Below are 17,182 nucleotides of genomic sequence, written 5' to 3' on the forward strand. Positions count from 1 at the left end.
CGGGGGAAAAAGTTCCTGTGCCAAAATTCGTTGCAATCGTCATTTTTTCGCGAGATCGCAAGTTTAACTAACCCTGTGCGGTCCCTGGGTGAGTTCAAAATATTTTTTCCCTATTTTCCCGCTCTTTTACCCCCCGCCCTCTGCCCGCTCCCCGCCAGCACCCGAATCTTTTCTCACGAGCGGGCAGGTACTCGCTAAGGACAATACTTGCTCTAGTATTTGCCCTTAGCGAGTATGCTCGCTCATCTCTAGTTTTAACCCTTTTGCTGCCCAATGGTTTGGGATATTTTACACCTCTGATAGCCAGGACAATTTTTATACTTTCAATTTTTAGAAATTAAACCTAAATTACAAAATAAAAACAATTATACTAAACCCCCATACCCATATGTTTTCAGAAAGTAGACTCCTGGCCCCTTGTCAAAATGCCACTCAGCACTTTGACACAATATTGCATGAAGGTGCTGTGTGTATAATTTTGCATATTACCCAGAGGAGCGTGCGTGGCCATTTGAGTCTCCTCACTTAGTTTATAGTATATAGTTGCTCTCCCTAAGGAGAAAAGAGCGTTTCTGACCTAAAGTGTAATTAAAATGCTTAATGGTTATAATATTAGTGTGATCCAAGCAAAATTTTTAAAACTGTAAAAATCTATAAAATACAGAAGTTACACACTTTAATAACTATGGGTACTTTTTAAGGGCGCATTCAGACGACCGTATATCGGCTGGGTTTTCAGCCTGGCCGATATACGGCATCCCTCTCTGCAGGGGGTGGAGGCTGGAAGAGCCGGGAGCAGGAACTGAGCTCCTGCCCCTCTCCGCCCCTCACCACTATTTGCTATTGGAGGGGCGGGTCAGAGACTAAGCTATGTCCTGAAACTTAGCTCCACCCCTCCCATTGCAAATAGTGGCGAGGGGCGGAGAGGGGGCGGGAGCTCAGTGCACTGCTGCCGGCTCTTCCAGCCTCCACCCCCTGCAGAGAGGGACACCGTATATCAGCCGGGCTGAAAACCCAGCCGATATACGGTCGTCTGAATGCGCCCTAAAGGTGAGCGATGTTAGTCTGCTCATTTGCTAGGGCGGTCAGTTTAAACACAAGATAAATCATTTAGTGTTTTTTTTTCTAACAGGATCGTTCAGTCATTCAGTTTGCTGTACCAGTGAATGAGAATGACTGAATGAGCGCTGTTTAAACTGAACGAGTCAACGATGATTTTCATGCTTACATAAATTAAACGATGAACGATAAGCGAATGAATTATATCATTCAATTGTTCGCAGTGTTTACACTGAATGAATATTTAGATTCAAACAATCCAGATGTTTTTTTAATCATTCCGTGTAAAAGCATCTTCAGGGCTCCTTCACACTGGCAAGCGCGATATTTAAAGAAAGCTGAACTTGGCGCTCTCCATAAGCTTGAGGTTAAATCCAAGAAAGGGATTCCCTCAGTGTACTAAACCCATTAGACCAACTCCTGGACCCCCAGTAAAGAGTGCATACAACCACTACGATAAAGGAATGCCGAGGACGACACAATTACTAGACAAGACTGGAGAGGGCATAGCCTCTCTCCTTTTTGGTTGCTTTAGAATGAACGACCCACCCCGGCATGAATTCTGAAGTCTCACTTCCTGCATCAGCATTTAAATTACGACAGCGTACGGAATAAAGGACTGGCTTAGTACCTTTTGAAACTACTGCTGAGTCGGGCATAACCCATCAGCATGCGCTATGGGGCCCATACATTAAACTTCTCCCCAAAGCCTGACATAAAGAACATACACACTGGAATTAACATGTAGATAGAAAAGTATGTCTCGCTAGGCACATAGCAATTGGACAGAAGTGGAATGAACATCACCTCACCCTTCGACGAAATATTCATTTACGCTTCTCCAGACGAGACTACAAATTGCTAAAAGCCCCAATACTGCCTTTCCCTATATGATGGAATATTTCTACACCCAATTTGTGGTACTGCAGACAGGACACTCTACACTCAAGAAAGAAATGGGAATGTGCTTCCAGGAATGAACCTCATTGGAATTGCACAAGTCTGACACTGGTATTAATGTAGTAGGATCTGCTTCACCCCGTTCTTTTTCATATGGGACCTTACAACCACCTATGACTTGTCTCACTCCCCACCTGTAAGGCCACCTAGACAGGACTACAATGCAACACGGAGACAATTTCACATTCCACTACTGCATCTCCTGTGCATTACTTTAAGTATTGTAAACAATGTTAGGAAACTGAATGTAACAAGGAAAAACAGTATTACAGGCGATGATTATTCATCACTTTGCAGCATATTCAAACAATTTACAACTGTATATTAGTTTTTTAAGAGTTCACAAGTGCAAATTTTTGTTCCTGGGGTCATGTTGCCAGCCACATTTAACCGGGTTGACTTCCCCCGAGGCTCTCCACTTCACTTCTCCTTTTGTTTTCTCTCTCACTCTCTTACACTCTTCTGCTTTCACTCAATGTCTCACCTTTTATTACCTTTCCCCTCAACCAATCCTGAGCTGTCGGTAGTCCTAGAACCCAATCGCAGGGCTAGCTAAGGGATGATTGACAGGACACCGAGTGGGCTAGGATGACTGTGACACAGACAGACACAAGTTAGACAACACGAATACCAGACAATGACCTGTTAATGACCTGGATAGGCCAACACACATAGATTGTCACACGTAACAATACATACAGACGGACAAACACACACCACATGAGATTAGTCACATAAGGACTTTGGGTGGTTTGAGGTAGAAAGGAATAACCAAACAAGGTAATACTAGTATATATACTGGGGGGCTAGTTACATAATGAATAGAAAAAAAATAATCGACATGGCTCTTTATGGAGAGGTTTCTCAGTGCCAGTACCACCTTGTTCTAGAACTGGCGGAGGTCATAGCTTTTAGGCTATGCTGATCAGACATTGAAGCAATATGCCACCAATGTTTGTCTGAGACAACCTCTTAACAGTACACTATTTACAGCAAATAATGGACAGTAGGGGCATAGCTATAAGGGTGGCAGAAATAGCAGTCGCTGCCAGACCCTGGGGCTTTAGGGGGTTCAAAGGCCCCTTTATCACATGGGATAACACCAGTATTATAAAATGGCACATAGTAGATAGGGGGCCCTGTTACAGATTTTGCATTGGGGCCCACGAGCTTTTAGTTACACCTCTGATTTACAGAACAGTATATTGATGGCAGGTTGTGAAGTAGAGCTATGATGGAGATGTACAAGGGGTGGGCAAAAATATGGAAACACCATACGAAATGCATGGTCGCCATGGATCCGTCTAATTCTGATGTCTTCTGGTGTTTTTAGACGCGCTTGCGCAGTCCATACTTCTGGCTGGTGAATGGGGCCGCTCGTGCCGGAGAGCTGGTCACCGCGCTGTCATCGTAGCTCCGCCCCGTTACGTGTGCCGATTCCAGCCAATCAGGAGGCTGGAATCGGCAATGGAACGCACAGAGCCCATGGTGCACCATGGGAGAAGACCCGCGGTGCACCATGGGAGAAAACCACAGTGCATCCCTGGGAAAGGACCGGCGGCCATCTTTGGGAGAAGATTTTTATAACTCCATATTTCGTCGGATCGGTAAGTAGCAAGCGGTTTTTAAAAACCGCTTTAAATTGCTATTTTATGCCAGGGGGGTGACAGGGGGAATGGGGTAATGTAAAATTTTGATGTTTGCCGCGAGACAACCCCTTTAAACCCCTGACCAATGGAACCTTGTTGCTCAGGCAGATGTTCACTTCTGCCCAACAGCATCTGTGCCATATTACCTCCACTTAAGTTACATGTGATTATAAATCATATTTCAATAAGACATGCAGAGACCAATTTTAAGGCATGCATTTTGTACAGTTTCCATATTTTTGTCCACCCCCCGTGTATATTGCTCATTATCAGCCTCTTTTAATTATTTCCACTCTATGGATGAGTATTATAATACAAAATCCCCGATCTTTGCTCTTTCACTTCCTAATTATTCACGGCTTCAGAGAGCTGTATTTTACCTGCCGTTGGCACACTAGTACTTATTCACTTGAATAGATTTCTCTAAATGTCACAATATGGAGATGCAAATGTAGAAAATGTGCTCTGGTTTGTCTTGGTAATAGATATTTATTTAAAAGATAGACACAAGTACTCTCCATTAAAACTGAACATCCTGCATTTGTGGCGGTGTTCAATGTGGAGGAATTTGAAGAAGCTGGAAGTTAAACTTATATTTGCATTTAGATGTAACTTCCAGAGTCACTTCACTGCTTGCATATATTTCCCTGTTAAAGAACATTCAATATAGCTGACGATATCTGCATTTCTGCTAAATTATGAACCGCAAAATCTGTAAACACTAAGGGCTCAATCGCAGGAGTGGACGCGCATTTGCTCATGCCTGAGCGCTGCATTCGTGCTGTACAAACGATGCTTTTTTGCGCGTGTATCAGCATAACATACGGGACTTTTCTGCCCGTAAGGCATGCTCATCTGTGCGTGACAAACAAGAAATGGACAATGAGTTCCGGATGTGTTCTTTTTCCAGCATAATTACGCAGCGTATCACGCATCTCCTTGCATATTGTGCACACCATTGTGCGCCCCTCCATTGACTTTTGGTGCGCAAATGCACAGAAAAATAGAGCATGCATGTTTCTTTTGCGTGACCGAAATATGCGCATACAATACAGAAATGTGACCAAACCCATTAAAACCAATGGGTTCTATTTTCTGCGTGTGAAGGAGCCCGTAGACAAGTATGTCTACTTGTCTACCAAATGGATTTCAGCCTGCACACCGTTTTCACAGTCTTTCGAAATATGCCCACAAAAGCTTTCTGCATCTTGTTAAACTGGTTGATGGATAAACATCAAAAGTGGGAACAGGAAAACCTCACATGCAGGGGTTAAAATGAACAATATGAGTAACTGGACATTTTAGCAAAATACGGATAAGATCTGTCACAACTAAATTAACTCATTAATTCAACCTCATCTCCGTTAATTCAAATGCTAAGGCGTTTTGTAGCATTCTGATATTTTTTTAACAATCTGGCCACTTTTATCAGATAAACCAATCATGAAACCATAAAAATGGAATGTCTTGTCCAGGGATAAAGAGATACGTTATTTTCTAAATAGACTTTTTCTAAAGCGCAGGAAACAGCTGTAGCTGTACAGCTTTTTCTTGGAGAAGGCCCCGTACTTGGCTGTTCTGTTCACCTGATGGAATGCTTCCTTTGTAAACTTTATGGCATTGCTAATAAAACAAGCTCCACACCTGCTGTCTTGGAGCAGGCCCGTGCTTGGGTGCGTTCCTTGGAGCAGGCCCGTGCTTGGGTGTCGTCTTCACCTGGCAAAATTTGTCCTTGTAACATTTATGACTTTACTTTTAAAACAAGCAGCACACCTGCTGTCTAGCTTGGCGCATTTTTTGATCCAGGAGACCTTTTTGTTTTCACCGACACCCCTGTGCTACGATTGACCCCTACACCACTGTACATTATTTTGACCAATTTTTGGTTAACAAAAAATTTTATTAATTTGAAAAGTTCAAAACATATTAATTGAGACTTCCAACATTACATTCATGTCTAAAGTCAGGGGGTTACAAAATTGAGCAAAATGACAAAAAGTTACATAGCAAATATTTTTCCTTTTTAAATCTCTTATTTCTTCAGTGACTTTAATAAAGTGAAATATTGTAAACAGGAGTGGACCAAAATCAAAATAACAATTGAGGGAAGACTAAGTAGGTAAGGAAAACTGGAAAGGGGTGGTGGGAGTAAGACTGTATTTATTGCTTATCGTATTAGTGTGCTTATATTGGAAAATTAGGGTAGACTCTTCTATAGATCTGATCAGTGCTTTGGTCCTTCATAAATTTGTTGAGGGGGTAGAGGATATGCTTGATCGTTTTGATCAATTGTCAATAGGGTACAGTGTTCCTCAGATGTGTGGCTGTATTCCCATGTAATTTGGAGACCTTTCGCGACATTGATGACCTTTTGAAGGGCAAATTAGTGAACCCAATTTTGACTCCCATTGACTTTAATGGGAGCCGTAATACACTGTCCTGATTCACGATGATTTTCGTGAAATCAGCCCGCTACCAACTTATTCCCGTAATCACTCATCGCCACTTATAAGGAGTCAGGATTGATTCCATGTAAATTGTATATGCATTAATAGGGTGAGCATCAAAGGTCTGTACTTCTAGGATCCAACATTATTAATAACCCTAGTCATGTTAGTCTACATTTAGAATATTAGTCAGTGGAAATAGCAAAATTCGGTACATTTCTGTTCCTTACCACAGCATGATTAAGCCATTGTGGAATGACTTTATCCAGACCCTCAGGGTAAACCAATTCTCTGTCATAGCTGTATAAAGCCCAGAAGGACAAGAATACAAACTGTAACATAACAAAAATGTTGAATAGGTTTAAAAAACAATTCCAATCTCTTTATTCATAACACATTATGAGTATAAACTTCCAGTGACTTCCAACTTGTGGCTTTCCAGTTGATGCAAAACTACAAGTCCCAGCCGGTCCTAAAAGATAATGTGGAGAGTTGTAGTTTTACAAAAGTTGTAGAGGCACAATGCGGAGACCATTACCTTGTAGTGTCATTCCTAATCATGTCTGGGACAGTTGTTAGATGTTAATAACTTCAAAAAATTTCCACAACTTTTTACTTTAGTATATTTCTAGTAGAGCAGGGATATTATTGATCTATTGGAGCCTGAAGGTACCTTTACACAGAGCGATAGTAGCCTGAATAATCACTCAAATGAGTGATTTCGGGGTGACTGATGGCCCGTGTACATATGGCCCCTGAGAGGGCAATGAGCGAGAAGTCGCTCAGTTGTCACTAGTCATTCCGGTTCAGCTCAGTGAAACGGAATGACTGCAAAATGGCTTCTCACTCGGTGTAAACAAGTGTTTACTGTAACTGAAGCACAGAAGCCGTAGTCACTGGTACGGCTGTTGGGCGCTTACGAACTCGACAGTCGAACTGTTTAAAGGTACTTTAAGGTCTCCACCATCTGAGTGTCAGAGTGTTATAAGCTTCATTATGGTTTATGGGAATCAGTGTCATAAAGACGAGACTGAGCAGCATTCAAAGTTCAAAGCAGAGCATGGAGTGCGCACCTCTAAGCGGATTTCACCTAAATCATTCATGACATCAACAACTAAAGGTGAAAAGAATAGGCAGCACTCCATGGATTTCAAAAAAGGTAATAAAAGTTTAAAAAAACTTTTCCCATATTCATAATTAAAAAAAAATCAAAACAAAAAATCAATAAGCATATTTGGTATCGCTGCATCCGTAAAAGTCCGATATATATCAATGTAACATTAAAAAGCCACACGGTTATGCGGTTTTGGGACGAAGTCTTTTCCCTCATAGGGAAAATTACAAAAATAGTCACTATTAAATCCCCGAGACTAGCAATTCTCCTACTAGATAGCAGGAAATTTCCTACCCAATCAAGAAAGATCACGTGTCACATTATTCTTGCTGCCAAACCACTAATATCAAGAAAGTGGAAGACTGAGGTGTCTCCTACCATAAATGATCTAATCCAGACCATAGCAGACCACAGTATATATGAAAAACTATACGCCCAAAAGAATGGAGGTTTTTTGGCCTATCTAAATAAGTGGAACCCATGGCTTCATCTGTACCCCAACTAACCACTTTTCCATCCCCCCCATCCCCCCTCAACCCTGTAAAAAGTTCATTTAAGTGTTTCTTTTTTTTTTCTTCCTTATCCTTTTGTGCTATACTTGTTTAAAAATAAGGACATGTCGATGTTATGACTATACATAGAAGATAAATATGGTTATTTGATGCATGTAATGCTCCATTCCCACAACCGTTTCCAAGAATTTCGACCCAACAAATGGATACAAGAACAGAAGATATGTACTTGTGATGCAACCCCTGTTATGTATGTACAACTGTTACTTTATTTCAGTTTTTCTGCTGTAAAGCTACTAATGATAAAACCAATAAAAAAATCTAATGGTTAAAAAAAAAAAAGCCACACGGTGAACGTCGTCAGAAAAAAAAAACACGCAACTAGAGATGAGCGAGCATACTCGCTAAGGGCAATTACTCGAGCGAGCATTGTCGTTAGCGAGTACCTGCCTGCTCGGAAGAAAAGGTTCGGCTGCCGGCGCAGGTGAGAGGTGAGTTGCGGGAGTGAGCAGGGGGGAACGGGGGGAGAAAGAGATCTCCCCTCCATTCCCCCCTGCTCTCCCCCGCCACTCCCCGCCCCCCGCCGGCACCCGGACCTTTTCTTCTGAGCAGGCAGGTACTCGCTAAGGACAATGCTTGCTCGAGCAATTGTCCTTAGTGAGTATGCTCGCTCATCTCTATACGCAACGCCAGAATTGCTTTTTTTTGGTCACCCCTGCTCCAAGAAAAAATTAAATTAAAAGTGATCAAAAAGTACCAATAGAAACTACAGAAAGTCCTGCAAAAACAAGCTCTCATATAACTATGTCAACGGAAAAATAAAAAAAGTTATGGGGGCAGAAAACTATTTTCTTATTTTTCCAAAGATATTTTACTTCGTAAAAGTAGTACAGCAGAAAAAAACAACTCTATAAATTTGGTATTTTAGTAATTGTACTAGCCCATAGGATCTGCCAGTACATCATAACACAAGACCCTGCCACACACACAAAGATGTCGGAATTGCATTTCTTTTTCTGTTTGCACTTAGACACTTTTTAAAGATTTTCAGTACATTTTCAGACAGCTACTGAATATAAAAAAGTTATGTTTTTTTGAAAATGGGGATAGGAAACCAAAAATTGAAAAAAGGGTTGCGTGCCTAAGGGGTTAATGACTTTAAAAATGAAAACCTAACCTAAAGTAGGCCTTAAAATCAGTAAAGCCTTGCGCTATGTTGGTTACCTGTAATGACAAGAATTGTGTTTAAATGATATAGAGTTAGCCAATTAAAAAAGTTTTCGTGCAACTAAAATCCAAGGCCCTCAGCAGCCATTTGTGCTACTGTACCATATTTGTAGATTCTGCAAGCCAATTTGGCAGTCTGTGTTGCCCACTTAGTGATGTCATGTTTCCATCATGCAACATCCTCTGTACACAAGCTGGGCACTGAGTTGCAATGTTGCGTGTTAAAAGTATCTGTAGCAACCCACTGGCTCACCTCTATAGGTTCCCAAAGTTCTGTTCGTGGAAGCCCTTCTACTCCTGCTTTGCACTTCTCTGTGGGTCAAATGCTCCCAAGAAGCATTAAATTCCACTGACTCCAGCCAATGGCAATATGCCCCAAGCTGTACAAGGATCTTTCCAACAGCACCCCATACCTAATCAATAAGGTCAACTTGGTTCCAGTCTGCTTTGGTCATCATTTATGGCTATGACTCAGCTATTTCTCCTATACCTCTATGAAACAAGCAGACCTACATGAAAAAATGGCACACATTCCAATACCAAAGAGATAAGCACAACTTGATTGTATATAAGGAAAGTACAAACACTTGTAGAAAAAATGATAAAAACATTTGGAAACAAATTTGGGCCACCTAAACCCTAAAAATAATGGGGTTCAGCAAAGCAGCAATATAAGCATTATTATAGATGGCCATAGCATATCATTATAAGTAAACTGCACACAAAAAGTACAACAGTCTACATGCTAAATAGCACCATGTGACATGCTGATGGTATAAAGTAAGGATAGGCTAGGCAAGAACCAAAATCCATATGTGTAATGGTAGTTAAATGATACACAACCAGAACGTGCTGCCAAGGAGCTCAGACTCCCACGTGCATCGTTACTGTATGGGCAGCTTTGTCAACTCCCTGCCGAATATCACATGCCAATAATGATATCACATAGCATGTCCATTGCTTATGTAATATTGCAGTAGCCTGTGTGCACTGGTATATTTTTCCTTGCATTTGTATGACCATCTTTAATCATGTTGCTGGAAAACTTGAGCATTAATCCCATATTTCAAGTACAAAGCCTTAAACAAGAAGTTCTCAATGACAAATCAAGACGTCTATAAAGAAGATCTGGTTGCTACATTATGATTGACACTGATGCTAATTCCTAGTGGAGATCACTTTACATTTTATGCGATTGAAACTCACAGTTGCTGTTGGAAAAGCCAAAACCGCGAAGAGCAGGTCTCTGCAATAGATAATATACTTTACTAACTTAATCTCCCTTATTGGAAGGAGCAGATCCATCAGAAAAGTGACAGCGTAGAATAAAGTCTGCAAAACCTATAAAAAAGGAAATATTTTACAAACACAAGTACTTGATGAACCACTGCAGACATTTTTATAAAATTGTAGCTATTTGATATATCTGATATTTATTGACATTCAAATAAAACCCTTCTATAAGCCTAATGTAGGCAAAATATTAGACAGTGAAGTATCTTCACTAGAGATGAGCGAGCGTACTCGGTAGGGCAAACTACTCGAGGGAGTAGTGCCTAATGCGAGTATCTGCCCGCTCATCTCAAAAGATTTGGGTGTCGGCTGGGGAGAGCCGTGAGTTGCAGCAGTGAGCAGGGGGTAGCGGGGGGTAGAGAGTGAGAGATCTCCCCCCCCCCCCCGTTCCTCCCCGCTCTCCCCCGCCGATCCCCGCCCCCCGCTGGCACCCGAATCTTTTGAGACGAGCGGGCAGGTACTCGCATAAGGCACTACTTGCTCGAGTAGTTTGCCTTAGCAAGTATGCTCGCTCACCTCTAATCTTACACAGAAATGTTTTAAAGATTTTCAGTACATTACCGTATATACTTAAGTATAAGTTGAGTTTTTCAGCACAAAAAATGTGCTGAAAAAGCCCCCCCTCGGCTTATACTTGAGTGAGGTAAAAAAAAAAAAACCTCAATACTCACCTATCAGCCAGCGTCTGTGTCCCCGACCCAATGCTTTACCCGGTGGTGCGGCCAACTGCTGCAGTCTTCTCCCCGCTGTCTTCTCCCTGGCTTGCTTTTGAAATCCCTGCCATCAGCGCTGTGATTGGATCGAGCGCCAGCCAATCACAGCCGGCGCTCGATAAACCAATCACAGCCATTGGCATGGCTGTGATTGGGTTATCGAGCGCCGGCTGTGATTGGCCGGAGCTCGATGCAATCACAGCGCTGACGGCGGGGATTTCAAAAGCAAGCCAGGGAGAAGACTGCAGTAGCTGGCCACACCGCTGAAAACAGCATTGCATCGGGGACACAGACGCTGGATGAGAGGTGAGTATTGCTTTTTTTTAACCTACTATATACTCAAGTATAGCTCGGCTTATACTTGGGTCAATAAGTTTTACCAATGTTTTGTGGTAAAACTTATTGACTCGCCTTATACTCGGGTCGGCTAATACTGGAGTATATACATTATATTGTATACTAGCGTACCCGTCGCGCGTTGCTGCGAAGACAGACATACATACATACATTCGTTTTTATATATCTAGATGACGGCAGCAGCGACCACTGAGGTTTTGTAGGCCGCTGCTTCCCCCTTGCAGGCTGAATAAAATAGCCGTTGTGTGGAACATCCAATTTATCCGGCTGCTGTGGCTTCTTGGGAAGATATCCTAGTACATGTTTGCCCACTTCCAACTCCAATGGAGACTGACTGTAAATGGCTGGCGTGCTCTAGTATTTATGGTTCCAAGCTGTACGTGTCATTGCATACAGTCTATCTATCTATCTATCTATCTATCTATCTATCTATCTATCTATCTGGGTTATTGCATACAGTCTATCTATCTATCTATCTATCTATCAGGGTTATTGCATACAGTCTATCTATCTATCTATCTATCTATCTATCTATCTATCTATCTATCTATCTATCTATGACATCAGGAAATGAGAGAATTAGATTCCGTACGTAAAATTTGAACGCTAATTCTTTGGCGCTTTGAATTGAATAATCGAGTTGGGACCCATTAACTTTTCCTATTTATGACATAATCAATGCTCGAGCCAAATTTCAAGTTTCTATGACATTGGGAAGTGAGAGAATTAATATTACTAATGGGGGGAGTGTCACTATTATTACTGCTGTGGGATGTCACTATTATCGCTGGGGTGAAGGTGTCACTATTACCGCTGGGGTATGTGTACATGTGGCAGAAATGGGCAGGGCTCTTTCAGAATAGACCGGGTGCAGATTTTGACTGCTTTTTAGATGCGGAAATGCTGCAGAATTTTCCACAGAAATCTCCGCTGAGGACATTCTGCAGTATTTCCGCGTCCAAAAAGCAGTCAGAATCTGCACCCGGTCTATTCTGAAACAGCCTTGTCCTTTTTAGAACGACGGGGGTAAAATCATACGTTGTGATAAGCCCCGCCCCCTGACGTGTTGGCACTTTGCGATACATAAGTGGGTTTTGGGTTGTAGTTTGGGCACTCGGTCCCTAAAAGGTTCGCCATCACTGGCCTAGTACATGTTTGCCCACTTCCAACTCCAATGGAGACTGACTGTAAATGGCTGGCGTGCTCTAGTATTTATGGTTTCAAGCTGTACGTGTCATTGCATACAGTCTATCTATCTATCTATCTATCTATCTATCTATCTATCTATCTATCTATCTATCTATCTATCAGGGTTATTGCATACAGTCTATCTATCTATCTATCTATCTATCTATCTATCTATCTATGACATCAGGAAATGAGAGAATTAGATTTTGTAGGCCGCTGCTTCCCCCTTGCGGGCTGAATAAAATAGCCGTTGGGTGGAACATACAATTTATCCGGCTGCTGTGGCTTCTTAGGAAGATATCCTAGTACTTGTTTACCCACTTCCAACTCCAATGGTAATTGGCTGGCGTGCTCTAGTGGTTCCAAGCTGTACGTGTCATAATAGAGCCTTAATGACATCACAATGCAGCTTTATAGAACATGTTGGGGCATGTTCAAGGGCGTCCGATGTTGATGACATCAGTGATGACATCACAATAGCAGGTGGCTTACTTATTCGATCTACGTGGGGGGGGGGCGTAACTTTCGACGACGCTCGCGCGCCATTTATCGTAGGATATTTGTACTATGCCTATAATCTTCCCAGGAGTGTACTTAACAACTTCCCAAAGTTTCATGGCGATCGGATGAATGGTGTAGTAGCGCATAAAGGACAAACAGACACGCACGCACGCAGACACGCACGCACGCACATGTTCAAGGGCGTCCGATGTTGATGACATCAGTGATGACATCACAATAGCAGGTGGCTTACTTATTCGATCTACGTGGGGGGGGGGGGCGTAACTTTCGACGACGCTCGCGCGCCATTTATCGTAGGATATTTGTACTATGCCTATAATCTTCCCAGGAGTGTACTTAACAACTTCCCAAAGTTTCATGGCGATCGGATGAATGGTGTAGTAGCGCATAAAGGACAAACAGACACGCACGCAGACACGCACGCACGCACGCACGCACGCAGACAGACATACATTCAATTTTATATATATAGATTAACTAGTGGCAATAAAAAATTCAACTCACAAGCCGATAAGCAAGAAACGTTCTGTGTATAATGTTCGCGATATCCGCCACCACAGATAAGCAAAAAAGTCATCATCACACAATAATCCTAATCCACAGTCCTCCAAACAACCCCCATTGTGCTACAAACATCCTTCACCGCCATGCCATATGGGTTCCAAACTTCTGCATGCAAGCCTGGACATAGAAATTGGTCCAGGCTCACATGCAGTTCACGGCCACATCCCTATTTTTGACACTAGGGAAGGGACACACAGTATCGGCTGGCCACGATTAGACCACCATCTCAACTCGATACTGGATAGAAATCGGTCAGGACTCGGAAGGACAGGAAGGAGAATCCCCGCTGTCTGCTAGACTCGGAGTGACTGAGTGAGTCAGATAGTGACAGAGCTGCAATTACCTCCCACTGCCTCGTCATCTATATGAGCCGGTCTGTAAGCAGAAGCTCATAGCCTACCACCACTAGGTACTGCCTTGCGTCCTCCGGATTCAGCCTCCACTTTGTGTTGGGCCACATTCATAGCCATCCTGGGCCACATGCAAGACATGATCAACAGGTTGGACACCCCTGATCTATCCTAAGCATATGTTATAGTGCTGGAAAATCTCTTTAAAAATCGTCCCCTTACACGGAATGTGACAACACCTCTATAAAAACTGCTGGCTCTGTTCTACAGCTGAGTAAACTGTTTAAATGACAAGTACTGTTACATACTAAGAGGCAAGCAGACCGGAAGGAAATCACATGATCGACAGGCGGTATACACTGAATGCTGGACTCCAGTGTCATTCGACCATCGGGAAAAGGAGGGAAAGGGTTCCAAAGTCAAAGTGACCAGACAAGTCCTTTACTATATTTTAGGCTATTATTGTCATCATTACAAAAACCACTAATGGTTGGAAGAGACTAACTGTCATCTCACCAGTGTAATTTTTGCTAAGATTGAACCACAGCTCCGTTACTGCAATATTAAATGCTGCTCTCATCTATGTAGCGGTTCCTGGTACTGCTGAGCATCTAAAATGCAGTGAAAGCAAAAACACCACAAAAATACCCTAGTAACGAGTGAGATTAAACCATGAGCCATTTCCAGTATATGCAAATATACTTATAACAAGCTGCTTCCTAGGTGATACCGTCTCCATTCACTGAATATTCTGTTGTCTTTGATGGCTACCACTCGAAAAGTAATGGATGGATTTTAGGTAATGCGATTCTCTAATATAGCAGAATTCATGAGTTGCCCATGTCAAGCTGCCTTCAGATATACTTTTTGTGGCCTTTGAGTTTTTTTACAAGCTTTTTGGGTGAATTTATTCTTGTTCATATATTTTGACATGTTTTTCAGGCTTTTTCTTCACAAAAGAATATGAAAAACATCTAAAAGAAATGGCAAACCCACAGCCTACTGCATTTGTTGTTTAAGGGGTATTCCTGTAACACAAAGTTGCTGTCAAATGAATGATAATTAGAGATGAGCGAGTATACTCACTAAGACACATGACTCGAGCGAGTAGTGCCTTAGCCGAGTATCTCCCCGCTCGTCTCTAAAGATTCGGGGGCCGGCGCGGGTGACAGGTGAGTTGCGGCGGGGAGCGGGGGGGAGAGAGGGAGAGAGAGATCTCCCCTCCATACCTCCCCTCTCTCCCCCGCCGGCCCCCGAATCTTTAGAGACGAGCGGGGAGACACTCGGCTAAGGCACTACTCGCTCGAGGAATGTGCCTTAGCGAGTATACTCGCTCATCTCTAATGATAATCAAAAGTTGATCAAGTTTGCAACGTGGTTATGCTTTGGATTTTGTGTCTGTAACTCTAAAAACTATTACTTTTTTCCAGGCACTTCAGAAGTGTTTATTCCCAGGTTGTCCTGAATGCGTCCCGTAGGCATTCCAATGCTACAGGTTATGCATGCTCAGTGGGAACGACCAGGGACGTTTTTTTTTTATCTCTTCTGCTCTCGAAACTGGATAGCTGACCAATAGCAGGGCAGTGCTAAGCGAGGATAGAAAGGAAGTTCAAAGTGGAAAATTGTAGCAAATGTAGCTTCAAAGCTGCATATCAGCAGGGATGCGGTGGCCATCTTGGAAAATAGAGATGCGGGTAAACATCAGAAAAGGAGGGCAGGATAAGAAAGTAATTGCTGCTTGATTTATACCTATTAGCAGCTGTGCATAAACAAGGCACAAACGCCATTCATGTCCGGAATTTTTGAAAATTTACTTCACAGCCCGAAAACCCCTTTAATATTTCTCTCATGACTTTCAGACAATATCTGTCTACCTGCAGTGTTTTTTGCCTAGAAAAACACAACAAGAGCTCCAGGAAAAATGCCACTAAAGCATTTTTCTGACAAATTCTAGGGCAGATATACTACCCGTTTCCCCGAAAATAAAACAGTGTCTTATATTATTTTTTGTTCAAAAAGGTTTAGCTTTTTTACATGTATAGTTGCCTGGACACTATTTAAATTGACTTTTTAAATTAACTGTTAGCAGGGCTTAATTTTGGAGTAGGGCTTATATTTCAAGCATCCTCAAGAAGCCTGAAAAATCATTTTGCATCCTCATAAGTTCTGGAAAATCATGCTATGTTTTATTTTCAGGGTATGTCTCATTTTCAGGGAAACAGGTACTGTCTAGTAATTAGTAAAAATGTATACTAGACAGTCTTTATACGAGCCAGGTTCATCACAGTGACTCTGCTGGTGTATCTTTAGACTGTCTAGTTCAACTTTATATCACCTATTAGTTGGCATAGTTTAGTTTATGCCAAAAATTTTGCCAAAATTTGGTGCATATTTTGGTGCACAACGTCACATTTAGGCCATGCCTCCTCTTCCACGAAGGATCCCTCCTTTGTCACACAAGTTGTTGAAAGTGGCTGAAGGTGTCTAAACCACATAACATGAATTTTCTGGTGTAAACTGTCACATTTTCAACAGTAAATCTGCCCCACTGTGTGTAAACCCCCCTGAGACTAGAATCACACCTGCAGTTTTTGTGGCAGTTCTTGATGCGTTTTTTTTTTAGCAAAATATAGAAGTAGCCCCCAAAAAGCGGCATTAAAAACTATCACAAAAGCTCCACACGTGGTTCCATCCTTAAGCATATACAAGTGATACAATCATGTTGGGAATACGAGAAACAGAACACTTACCACATTAAGCACTGTTAAGTATTTCCACTGACCACCATACAGGAAAACTCCAGCTGGCTGCTCTGTTGCACTGACTGTTAAAAGGGAGTAGGCAAGGAAAAAGTACCAGATAAAAATGGAGCAGTGGTACAGAAGGAGAGCAGCGGTGGCCATGTTCCAGCAATCTGATGAACAGGCCTAATGACTACTCTACAGCTGTCTCTTGAACTCCTCTTGCTGTACTTGTCTTGTGGAAACTGCTGAGAGGTACTAAGCTTTGTTCTGATTAAGAAATTGCTTTTAGAATAAATTGTTTTGCCTGCGCTGGTTAACAGAACTAAGAAAGTTTTCTTCAGTCTGAGGGTTTTAAAGATTCGTACAAGATCAGAGAAGATTAAAGTTATATAATTCCTTCTGAAACAAATGAGACCTTTGTTTTTTTTGGTTTCTGTTATATGAAAAGGAGCAAGGATCATTCCTACAATTTCTCAAACTGAG

At 42.1% G+C, this 17,182-nt stretch overlaps 1 protein-coding gene across 1 annotated transcript in view; it reads right to left on the minus strand.

The window, feature by feature from the left end:
• Positions 1-16,858, minus strand: part of ADTRP (androgen dependent TFPI regulating protein) — a 46,278-nt gene extending 29,420 nt beyond the window's left edge. Inside the window, exons 1-3 of the mRNA XM_066578841.1 lie at positions 16,706-16,858; positions 10,175-10,309; positions 6,346-6,447 (exon numbers count right to left, since the gene is read on the minus strand). Of these exons, the coding sequence (XP_066434938.1) occupies positions 6,346-6,447; positions 10,175-10,309; positions 16,706-16,858 (390 nt within the window). The remainder of the gene's footprint in view (positions 1-6,345; positions 6,448-10,174; positions 10,310-16,705) is intronic.
• Between the last annotated feature and the right edge of the window lie 324 nt (positions 16,859-17,182).

Source organism: Eleutherodactylus coqui, chromosome 9 (genome assembly GCF_035609145.1).
Source record: "Eleutherodactylus coqui strain aEleCoq1 chromosome 9, aEleCoq1.hap1, whole genome shotgun sequence".
In the NCBI taxonomy this organism is placed as follows: Eukaryota; Metazoa; Chordata; class Amphibia; order Anura; family Eleutherodactylidae; genus Eleutherodactylus; species Eleutherodactylus coqui.